We start from the raw sequence: 13,066 nt of genomic DNA, 5'->3' as shown, positions 1-13,066 counted from the left end.
TCATACGGATACAAAGCATCGGGATAAAATGATGGTTCATTATAGTGGTACAGAGCTCTTATCTTCATCCGGCAAGAGTCATTTCCTTCCAAAGATTGAAATGCAAATGTGAAAATTAATGATAACTGCATTATCTGATAGCAGAGATAATACCGATTCACTGTCAGAGTAACACACAGTCGTTCTATGATTTCCTCTGCTTCTTCACAATATTCTTCTTACTGTCAGACTATATCTATGGTTAACTATGTTTCATGGATTTTTGTTAATTTACATCAAATAGCATTTCCAAGATCTTAAATCTACCACATTTCCCCAATCAAAAAGGAAACAAAATCAGGACAGTAATCTCCAAGTCCTTCTTAGGACTGGTTTAAAAAGAAAAAAAAAAAAAAAAGAAAAAAAAAGAAAAGAAAATAAGAAAAAGAAGAAAAAAAGGGGGGGAGGGGGAAGGCTATCATTAATGTCTATTTCCATCTTGCAGTGGTCTGCCAACCATTCCACTCTATATTATACATCTTTGCTTTGTAACCCAAACTTTCTATAGTATTACTAAATAATGCAGAGTGGACCCAACAATCAACACATATTTGCAATTATTCTTATGAATCGTTACAAAAAAATCTACACAGAAGAGCTTTTCCAAGTACCTTTTATAGCAGGTAAAAATGTGAATCTGGCACACCCAGTGTTCACTACAATTTTCTGATCTACAACTCACTGAAGCAATACACCAGAATTTGTATGAAAGCCTGTTTCTATCTTTTATTGAATATTAACAGCAGCATAGCTCAATGTTACATCATTTTGAAGTGCTATTTTATTTCCAGCATGCCATTTTTCTTAAAATTTGATAATTTCATAATTATTTTCTTAAAATTTCATTTTAAGAAAATACATTTTAAGAAAAACACCAACTTGTAAGAGTAATTAAAGGAAACTATAATGTGCTATATTTAACTATGCTTAGTTCTTTTTTCAACAGTTCTCTGATACATGTGTATGAGTGATGATGAGTCTGCTGAAATGAGTAACACGAGTTGCAACTTCATTCTGATTTACTACTGTCAATAGCCAAAATCCTAACGAATTACTGGAGGCAGAATTTTCCACTTTTACACTTTTACAATTTTAAACTTTTTTTACATTTTTACACTTTATCTTTGGGAAAACTTTCCCTTTATGTGGAGATGAAGGCAAACAATACCTGAAAAAAATCACCATGAACTGCTAATAAGAGTTTTAGGTTTTTTACATTGCGTGGTAGGGTTTTTTTTCATTTGGGTTTTTTTTTAACATTTTGGAAATGTGGACAAATCACATTTTCTTACATTCTAAGCAGAATTCAGGTACAATTCAAAAGAACTTCAGAGACTGACTTTCAAGCTATCCAATTGACAAAATCAGCTCATTCCGATAAGCCCATAAGAAAGCCATGCACCCTTATGACTATAAAAGTAACAGCTCACATAAGAAATAAGGACAGTCTAGTGTAGTGCACGGGACTTAAGAAGAAACAGATACAGTTCTTCCTCAGAACCAAGACTTTTGTGAATGGCAACAATTTCACCATTGGAAATGCCCTATATTTAGTTCCTCAACTGGTAACAATGTTTCTCTGCCTTAAAAGCCAGATACAACTTCACTGATGGCTGAAGTACTCCTTGTTGGAATTGCAGGAAGAAAGTCAAAAGAATGGAGTGCACAGGATGGTGCACTGGATTTGGAAAAACTTTTTGGCTTAGTCAGTACTAGAAAATTGTGTCCCATCTGCCAACAGGGAAAAAACATTCCCTTGTATATTACAGAATTGGTATATGTTGTCTTCAACTCTGTTGTTTTGTTTCATCACTACAGAGTAATTGAGAATTACAGAATAGAGAAAAGCACAAAGAAGTTATCATTTTTTACATAGTTTTAGTAAACAGTCACTGAAGAAACAAAAATTGGTTATAGCTTATATGAAGCCTGCTTGTACTCATTCATTATAAATGCACTCAAATAGTACAGTATTTATAAAAGCAATAGACAGCATTCTCATTTATTAATTGCATTTTAGTTACAAGGAACTATCATGGTCAGACAGTCTAATTTCCACCCCAGTGAAATCTATCTCATTTTTAAAGTCCAGTGTTTGCCACAGAACTTGATCATGTTCTTTAGGAAAGTATCTCATCCTGAATGCAAATATTACTAATGACAGATAAGTGACTTTTCATAAAATGTTTCAATAATGACTTTTTAAGCACTAAAATCCATTCTTTGTGTCTGAAACTTTGGAGCTTCAACATCCATTTAATCCTCTGATACTTTGCAAGAAAGAGGTGCCCATTGTTATCAGATTTCCACTCTGAATTTAAAGTAGTTTGCAATCAGATTGCCCTTTAATATAACTTTAATATATCTTTGATAAAATAAATAGGGAAAGGACCTAGACTTTTCCATAATACCAGCTTTTCAACTTTCTAGTGGCTCTTATCTAAACCTTTAACAAATATTAACATCATTCTTTAAGTGTGACCACAGGACACAGAGCCCTGTTTCAGCATCAAACAAGACTGCTGACCAGACAAGCAAAGCAATCTGAGAAGCCAAAAACACCCTTTAGCCATGACTCTCTCTTTGGGCTCAACCCCAGTTCACTGAATCTTAAGACTTTTTCAGAGACCCTGCTTTCTGATGCTCCTACAGGTCCTTTACAACTGTAACAATTCTATGAAAATATTTATTTACCTTCTCATAAGCTCATAACTTTATATTTAATTACTCTGAAACCAAAATATTTCTGCAGCTAACATAGCAAGTTATTTAGGTCTGCCAATAGCAATATCTACCCATTATTCTGCATTTTAAAAATTTAAAGCATACTGAAAAAAACTACATATACTTTAGCTCACATTACATATTATGTTGGTTTTACAGGACATATTTTTTTCTATAAACCTATACAGATTGGAATTATTAATAAACCCCTCTTAATAAAAGCATCTTACAGTACTTATACCTTTATTTCCAGTGAGACCACTGCAATGTGGACAGGTCTGTCACTACACACACCAACTTTTACTGGTTTTGAACACATTTGAGAAATCATATCAAAACTTTTATGAACTGAAGTTGATCACTAGTGCTGGGTCATCTATCTCCTAAAAAAGTTAAATTCAAACCATCAGACTGCTTAAATTAACTAGTACAGAAGTACAGACATCACATACAGTCAAATAAGCTTTCTAGCATAGATGTTTTAAGCAGACTAGAAATAATTACCTTTTTACCTGTCCCCTCTAACTATTGAGTCATGACTTATAATAGATCAATACCAATTTTCTAATTATTTTTTTCTTACCACATTTTAAAATGTCATCTTACTGTTATTAATGAAGCTACTGATAGATTTTTAGGGGTTTTTTTTTCCTTTCTTCTTTTTTTTTTTTTCCTTTTAGCCTTAGATTATAGCTCCTAGCATCTGGTTACATCCACTTGGATTTTTCTGGATATTACCTTCTAGGCAATATCAACATTGCCTTCATTTTTATTTTAGCTTTTGGAAAGTCTAAAAATTGTTCTTAAACTCTTCCAAGTTATAATTGATACTTCTGAATTCAAACTTTTTCTCCTTTTTGATGGAGTTCATTTCTGCTGTCTCTTACAAATACAAGTATGGTGGACTGAACTTGTATCCACCACTGCAAGCATGACACTGAATAATGGTAAAAAAGCATTCATTTCCAAATCTATAAACAATTTATTTTTCAAGATGCCATTGAATATATAATTTCCTTATACTTGGCTCAATTTTAATTGAGGTGCCCAGTATCTAAAATGTTAAGAGACTTTAAGGAAGTTCTGCTATGGAAGCATGAAACATACATTCAGTAGAAACCAGAATGATCATATTCTCTAATATGATGGGTGATCTGCAGAACCCATGTAGAAGATCTTTCTGTTTGCTATGTCTTAAAGCACTGACCTCACATGCACTGACATCCTAACAATAATACAAAGCACAGAACTATGTAACTCCATGTACCAAGGCAAACAGCAGACATAAGACCATAAAATCACCTCTGCTTTCACATTTTAAAACTAAATATTTTTACATAAAATGCATTTAAACCCAGTCTTGCTGTTCATACTTTCTATTCCTTGGACTTTCGCTGTTGGCTATAACAGAAAAAGGATCAGGCCCTTCACTGTGGGTTCACAGACAGCCTATTGACCTAAGTTTCCATTATTTCACAGCAGTTTCACAGAACAGGAATTTTTAAAAATTAAAAATAATAACAGTGAAAACTGAGGGTAGTTGAAAAAAAGTTGAAAATTGAAAAAGTGGCTACACAGAGTATGCACTGTCCCTGAAATTCCTTGATGGTCAATGAAGGTCGCAGGAGTCTGATCTGAAATATTGCTTCAGCAGAAATTCTTTGAACCTACAGCACATTTAACTTTAGACTGTTTTTTCAAAAAAAATTCTAATTGAAAAGACTTAAGAATGCACGTGGATAATGCAAATTTTCAAACAAAATAAAACTCTAATTAATGCCAGAAGTTTAATTTTTCAGTTCCTGACAAGTACTGGCTCTGAAAGTCACACTATGTTCCCTTAGTGCTAAAAAAAGACATAAAATATTAAAATAACAAAACAGCTCTACTATTTATATAAATTCCTGAGTTGTCACAGTTCACATTATCAGTTGACAGCAACTTGTATCATGCAGAACACAGTTGTTGGATTCTGAGAGGCTCCACCTCTCAGAGATGGAACTTTCCTTACCAGAGAAGCTGAGGAGACCAGAGGCAGCTCAGATAACAAAGAATTCATCATCATCTGCCCTTTGAGGTTGTGCCTCTACTGACAGTTGGTAAATTTTCTGAATCAAAGTTTTTGATGGCTCGGTTTGTGCTGCACTAAAATAAATTCCTAAATAAGCAAAATATTTCATGCTTTGTTTTTTTGTTTTTTTTCCAAAACACTTGAAGATGTTATCGTTGTACTGCATGGTTGAAGATGATCCTCCACTGATTGCTTCTTTTTCCATGTCAATAGTAACCAGCTTCATTTAATGCGTGACATAGAGTATGGTATGTGGTATATATCCATTACTTTTTCATATGTATTATACCCTTGTAAAGAATCAATATTTAAATAAAATATAGATGCTGATACATCTATATCAAGTGGTCATCAGTTTTCAGAAGTCAAAAGAAATTTTTCTACATTCAGCTTTGATTTCTGTCTTATCTCATGTCAAAACTATCAATAAATATTACAAGAAGTACACTCATCCTGCAGTTTAACTGAATTTTTTCCCAATAAAATGAAAAGATCTCCTTTTGCTCCACAGTGTCAGAAAAGATCTCAGAAACTTCTGAATAAGTCAGCAAATACAAAAAACAGTAAAAGGCCACAAAATGCACATTCAAATATGCTGAAATACACAAAAACATGCAAAAAAAAATTACAAATTTCAGATAGACTTAATTTATAATGAAATTAAAAATAAGCCATATGGTAAATACTGACAGCCTTTAAATCTCCTATGCAGCTAGAAAAGGCCATTCTGCTACATCCACATGTATATTTTGCATTATTTTACATGAACAGTAGAGTGATACTAAACCTTGTTTTCATATAACACCATTAGTGCTTTATATAGAATATCAAGTTCTTTGTGTATTATCATGAAAAATATTTTAAATTATATCATAATAATTAGATATACTATGTCTTCATTTTTGTTTGCATTGTATTTTCCAGCTACTGGTTTCAGAAAATTGCCATTAGTTTTGTTCTTGTCTTCATGAAGAGCATACAGTAATTTGCAAAATCAAGCAAGGATGAAAATGTGATTGAAATATAGGAATTTTTCTAATGAAATATTATTATTGCATTATAAATTATTGATAGAATGGTTCTGGAACTCTCTTCTGATGTGCTCATCCTTTTGAGAGAAAATTTCCATAAGAGATACAGCTATTGCTAGAGCGTGTTTGGCTTCAGATCCACATTTTGCAACAGTTTTATTAAATTATGGTCAATATAATGGATTTTTAAGGCCTATTCCCAAGTCCATGCCCATGAAAACACTGCATTCAACTGCAGAATTGCCTAATTGAGAAATACAATTTACCCCTTTGCCTTAGGTACTTTTACAGTACAAGAGAGGTTTTACATATTTATATTGAACAGATACTTGAAAGTATTGCCACATTACCATTACATCTTAGCAATGTTATGCTTGCACCATCTTCACTTACATAGCAGAAAATGTTACCTTGAATTACTGTTTTAATGTGAAGTTCTAACGCTTCATTGAATGCACTCTGAGTTTCTCTTTCCACTGAAACCAATGACCAGGTGTGCTAAATGATTTCTATCAGGCTCAAACAGGTAAAAAAAGCTCCTTGAAATGTTAGTAGACATCATATCTATTTGTTAAGCTAAACATGTTGCTAAATGTTGGCACAAATCTTGAGAAGAGACCTTCTGACCTCAGAAAACAGAGCAGAAGCGCTTTTCCCTTAATTCAGTCACAGAAGAAAGAACTTACTGAGAAATTTTAATACTAAAATTCTAAACAGCAAGAAAATTTTCCTTTACGTCAAACAAGTACATAAGACATTTTATGTTGAACATTTTACAAAATGGTGTAACAAAAGCCATTTTTTTTAACACAAGAATGTCATCTTAGTACTTACCTGTCGATATCCGGAACCCAAAGGATCATAAAAGAGGCAGTTCGTTAAAAATAAATGCAAAGCACAACAATCTACTAAAATAATGAAATTAACAAATATTGAAGTCTACTTCAAAAAATTTTTCTTGGCTTTCAGTTGTTTCTCCCTACCTGGCCCATCCCAGTCTTCAGTCTCCACAGCAAGCTGCCCCGGTTTCTCTGACCTTGCATCACCATCAGATTCTGCTGCCTCCTGGATGCCTTCTTCACTGCCTGAAAAACCATCAAAAAATACAGTACTGACATATTCCAACAGTGACTTTAAAGCAAAGCTCCTGTAATATCCAAACTGCTTATAGGCCTAAGTGAAAACATATGCATGTCTATAAACAGAGAGAAAATGAAAAAAAATATTAGATATGTAAACACTTGTGAGCTCCCACTAACTCAAAGAAGCCCTGAGTATCCAGTACTTCCAGTTCCACGGAGAGAAAGTCCTGGAAAACAGTGTTTACTCCATATGGTTAAAAAACAGAATCACAACTTGCACCTAATTCTGTAAAACAAAGCACATAAAGTCACTGAGTCTGTAGGTACAAAGGAGAGAAAGAAATCAGCTCACGAACAGGAACAACTGCTTTCAGCTGTGGATTTTCTATTTTCTTGAATTGACACTTGAATGTTTCTTATGCACTGCAAATAAATGACACTCAGAACAAAAATATGGTTCACTAAATATTTTGCTTTTTCACAAAACTAGTGAAAAGCTAATCCATGGTATTTCAGCATTTAAGGAATTTGCCCTTAAAATCATAATGTACCAGCAGGTTCCTAAAGTACTTTTCTCCCTGTCAAGCTTTATTTAAAGAAATGCTACATTTCTGATGAATTTTTGGATTTTTACCATCCAGAAGTACCTGAAAATGTCTGTCTGCCTTCTGTTACTATTCTTAACCAGGTCATATACAGGACACAGAAAATTATGATAAGGTTAAATGTTTAGAGATGACCATTTAATTTCTATTTGAAGAACTGCTTGTTGAAAGGGAAGTTATTTCAGGTAAAAAAATACACTAGGCAAGCTCCATGCCAAAATACTTTGAAATAAGCACTATGAAAACTACATTGAAGATGAGGGTATTAACACAAAACACTCTGGCCATAGTAACACATTAAGTGACATCTCTAAAGGCTTTTCCAGGTTTGGAATTTACTCATTTGTAGATTTGTTTGGTTGTTTGGGTTTTTTTAACACTAACCTACCCAAGAAACTCATGCATAGGAAGACACTAAGAACTGAAAGAAAAAATCTACTAAATTAACTACTTCAGTCAAATAGGACTGGTTATGATTTAATTTTTTTATCAAACTTGAAGGACACTTTTTAAAAAATGATCTCCCAGAAAAGTGATAGCAGTAGAAAAACAAATGCTGTGTATCTTACAAACTGAAAAATCAGACCCTTTGTTGATTTAACAACAGGAGACCAAGAAGGAGCAAAAAGCACAGCAATTAAGCAGTAACTTGTAATTTTTTCCCCACTCATGATAACAAATGCTTTAATTAGCAACATAGGTAAAGAAATGTGATTACAAGAAACTATGCCAGATCCCCATACGTTATCACTGGAGCTATATTTATACCAGATAAGATTGTGACCCAGAGCTTTCAAGTACATGATTATATACAAACACTATAAAGTATTAACTTCATGTGCACATGTAAAGTCTCATAATAATACATTCTTCCTTGCATTCATAAAACACAGTTTTTCAAATATGAAGTCTAAGAGCCTGATAAACCACTACTCACACAAACACAATACTATAATCACTCCAGAGTTTGATTACAAAACTACAGTTCAGTGAACTTGTGGTACTAAAAACATAGTCCAGAATATTCATACGCACTTGTATTGTGTAAAATAAAACTTGAATACAACACAAATATCGAGTATCATTTTTGTGTTAAATTGACTGTGTAACGGTAGCCAGGCATTTAAGTTCACATGCTTCAGTTCAATCTGAAGTTATCTTTCAGAAGAAAGTCCTAAATATCCTCATGTGCTGAAAAAGCTATCAAGTTTCTGCTAAGCAGTTTTAGCAATTATTTGTTTTTAAGCAACTGGCCTATTTGAATTAGCATTTGTATAGTTACTTTGTAGTAATCAGACATCTGCTTTCTTTGGGTAGACTGAAGAACCTATTTGACAATTTTACCTTCATTTTTCTATATTCTCTATTTTCTATATTTTCTATAGCAACTTAAAGCAGCTTTTTTGTCTTCAGTGGAGACAAAAAAATTTTTCCTAAGTTCAGACCTGACATGATCAATGCCAGTTTTCTTGAAAATGTTGGAAAGCAATTCACAGCAAGGACAATTCTTGTTTTCTAACTCAAGATGTATAACCAACACAGACAGTTCTTAGAATGTTCCTTGTAGAGAATGCAAATATTTTTCTTCCACTGTATGTAACAGAGCTGTATGTACTAAATCAGGACAATAACAGCAAAATCTAGAAATAGTAATTCTTTTAGACAGAAAAGAAGCACAGATAATTGGACAATTGAACCTCCAAAATACTATGCTCTTCCAGGTTATAATATATGCCAACCTGGCGTTAGCTTGCAAATTTCAGCATTCTTCTAGCCAGTGCAACTAACTAGAACATAAACAAATGAAACTATTAGCATTAAAAGTGGAAAGAGTGAAAAGATTGGGCTGAAAAGCAAAAGGACAGAACAACAGCTAAGGTACAAAAACTATAGTACACAGTAATTAAATATCTGGGAGATGAGGAAAAATCTGAAAATGTATATTAGTAGACTACGTAAATTTCCATTAACTTGCTTTTTCAGTGTTTCATGAAGTACAGTGTTACATGGTTTTCACAGTCAGGTTTTAATGAATTGATGCAGGTCTTGTGCAAATAGAGTAGATTAAATGTGTAGAATTTACATTAAGGAAAACTTTGCATCTAGAAGTCTTCTCAACTATTTTCATTGATATTTTCTATTATTCCCAACTACTAAATGCATGCATTACACACCTGAAATATCACCACACTGATTTCTCCTGTTCCCCCAAGCTACTCCAATCTGCTAGTGAAACCAAGAAATGGTACATTACTGTCAATTTCCAAGTCCACCAGGGAGTGAAGTCTATCCCAGGCTCAGCTGAGCATCAATGTCAGATTGAAATGTGCAACCAAGACAATCCATTTGGTGCTGGAGACACTGCAACTTTAAAAACCCAAAAGGAGGCTTAGCAGAAGAGCTGATAACAAAGCTTTTTTCTTTCCCCATACTTAAAGCTATTTTAGCAGCTAACATTTGTTTAGCACAAAGGAGTTTATTTCCTTTCAGAATTTATTTTCTTTCCATTGTTTACTCTTTCTGTTCAGTCACTGACTACTTTTCAGTCCCTCAACAAGACTATTTTTTATATTTATTTTCCAACTGATTACATTTTTCTTCAATTTACAGGTATACACATTAAGTGGATCCAGGAAATTAATTATTTATTTCTTCCAAGTCCAATCAAATCCTTTTTGCCTATATATGCAACCCATTTCCTACTAACTTGTTGATTCCTTTCTAATCCCATTATTTTGGGTTTTCTCACACCTTTTCTTTACTTTGCTGCCCAATTATACTTTGTAGTTAAGTTAAAGGATAAATAACTTTTTCCCATCAACATCAAAGAGTGGTGTAAGTACTCTAAAATGAGCCAAAACCTGCTCCTGTTTAAGCATGTTCAAGCAGTTTCTTCTTAGCAACCAAGCCTGGTAAGTGAATTTTGTCCTTTAAATGACCATTGCATAAAAAAATGCTTTAATGAGTAAGCACATATAATACCATCAACTATGTTCAGTCATGAGTCAAGTAAATCTACTGGAATTTCCAGTACTTCTCTATACTTGGTATTTAAGTTACACTTTTGGCAGAACTCATCACCTCTAACCTTAGATGCCTGAAAGTTAAGCTAGTCCAGACTACTTATGTAGACACTCCCATAGGCAGGGAAGAAAGAAACCTCCTGAGTGATTTATCCTATTCTAGGATGCCTGAGATATAAGACCCCTCCTGGTGTCTGAGAGAGCTCAAATGACTCATCCTCTTAAACACACAGCTTAGACTAGGAACCTATCTTTAGTCAGCTAAAGTTGGGGGAAACAAATCTCTGACTAATGCTGAAATGCTGAATACACAAAATACTACTTAACTAAGAGGAAAAAAAATCTTATTCAAATAACTTCAATATGTAATGTGGATAGAATTTTCATCTTGACCTTCATCTTGACAGCATTCAAAAACAGTTCAAGTTTTTTTAATGTGGTTTAAATAGCCTAATGTTTATCCAATAGATAATTCACTGTAATTCAAGGTGGTAAAGTTGGTCAGGAGATCTGAAGACTGTAAAAGAGACATATTACCAGAAGGACGAGAGAGAGAACTCCAACTTCTCTGACAACACTGACAAGTAGGAAAAGAGAGACTTGAATATTAACAAGTAATTTCACTTTAATCTTTTTAACAAATTAAAGACTTCCCAATTTGTACTTAATCAGCTTGTACCACAAGTAGTTGTGGTATTTTATAGAAGCACATGGGTTAGCAGTTCTTCTCAATCCTGCTGTTTTAATCCATGTTGTTCCTATCAGTACTAGGCTCTTACAGAAAGTCTCGTACAGTATAACTATTGAACTTTCTTAACTAAGAAGGTTATAGCAGCTGTTAGGCACACTATAATGTATTTTGCAATCAGCTAAATCAACAAAGTATTTTTAACAATGAGCAGTTCAGAACTGACAGATCTACTTTCTTGTTCACAACTGCTTATCACGGCATAGATATCATGTATGTTTACCAGGTGCTTCCTATAGTTAGGATACCTTCACAGGAGCCGCTCACAAAAGATAAGGTCATAAAAGAGATGAAAAACGTGCAAGCTTCATACACTCATGGTTTTATCATCAGACAAAATAGCTTTGGGTGAAGGACTGTACCAGTCACAAAAAGCACACAGCAGCTTCTATTATAGTGAGAGAACAATAAAAGTTTCAAATTCAGTTTGTTTTCCCTTCTTCTGGCAGCATAAATGTAAACTCAAATTGTTAACATCCTCATGCAGCTGTTCAGAGTGAAACATCACTTCTCAATTATAATAAATCAGTACAGGAATAAATGGCTGCAAAGCCTGTAGCACTCTGTATTGCCAAAAGAGAAAAGAGATGCAATGCAAAGACTTGGGGAGTTGCTCACAGTAGACCTTCATCTGGCAAGGACACAACCTCATGGATGGTGACAGACCCACGTGACTGGCTGTGACGGGGGAGGATGCCTGCTCCTTTCTGCCACAGCCCACAGCAGCAGTAATGCTAGATCCAACCAAACAAGGATTCTGAGACTGCACATACGAACTAGATGCCAGAGCTTCAGAAACTATAGATCAGCAATCAAAAACTCCCCTTTGTTATTTGCTTTATCTCAATGCCTGCAACCAGTAACAGAGCTTACACACACTGATAATCCTCCTCTTGAATCCTAAGAAACACACTGTAAGCTGAGGATTGTTGCCAGGAACCTCTCTTCAAAAGCCATACTCACTAACTTCGAAATAAACCATATACGACTTAAAATACAAATACTTAACTCATTCAATGTAGCATACTTTTTAGCAGCACATACTATTCTTAAGAATACCAATGACATCTAATAGGCCTTAACTAACCTTCTTGTGGATTATCTCTTTTTTAAAGTATTTTATGCGTATATTTAACTGTAATTGTAGTGGCAATACAGGTTTCTGCAGATATAAATCATTCTGGGTATAAAATAATGCAAAAAAAAAGCTTTTGGGATGGTAATAGAACTGTGAGAATAAAGATACTAAAATATATGGGAGGGATGTTTCCACACTTTTTCATATTTGCCAAACGATACGAGGACAAGATAAACAACTACAGTGGATGCAGTGCCATGCAAATGGGTTTACTCTACAAGCCTTGCAAGGACAGAGAGACAGAGAGACAGAGGAAGAGATCTGGTGCTATCACTACTAGACAGTTATCAATTAATCTGATATATATCAGAAATAATTTCAGTGAAGCCCATAAAAATCAACTGAGACACCCTACTTGACAAATACAGAAAGTATGAGCAAACTCTGGCCCTCAGATGATTGATTTGGTAATGTACCTGAAAGAAACCAGCACTTGAACAAGTTAATCTACTGCATTTTATTTCAGATTATATTAATCACCTCAATACTTTGCTTCTTTGCAAGCAATTATTGTTTTCTGTCATGCCGATTAACAATCATAATTTCTCCTGGGATAAACCTCATTTGAAATAACTGTATGTTTCCATTTGCACTCTTAGAATTAT

The 13,066-nt window shown here is 34.0% G+C and overlaps 1 protein-coding gene across 2 annotated transcripts in view; it reads right to left on the bottom strand.

Moving 5' to 3' along the window:
- The window catches only part of ZFPM2 (zinc finger protein, FOG family member 2), a 307,850-nt gene that overhangs the window by 228,284 nt on the left and 66,500 nt on the right, over positions 1–13,066 (bottom strand). For both annotated transcript variants that reach the window (XM_031059000.1, XM_031059001.1), the window contains one exon: positions 6,849–6,950. In XM_031059000.1, coding sequence (XP_030914860.1) covers positions 6,849–6,950 — 102 coding nt within the window. The remainder of the gene's footprint in view (positions 1–6,848; positions 6,951–13,066) is intronic.

Source organism: Geospiza fortis, unplaced genomic scaffold (genome assembly GCF_000277835.1).
Source record: "Geospiza fortis unplaced genomic scaffold, GeoFor_1.0 scaffold200, whole genome shotgun sequence".
Classification (NCBI taxonomy): Eukaryota; Metazoa; Chordata; class Aves; order Passeriformes; family Thraupidae; genus Geospiza; species Geospiza fortis.
The sequence above is the reverse complement of the archived record's forward strand: the minus strand, read 5'-3'. Positions and strand labels throughout refer to the sequence as shown.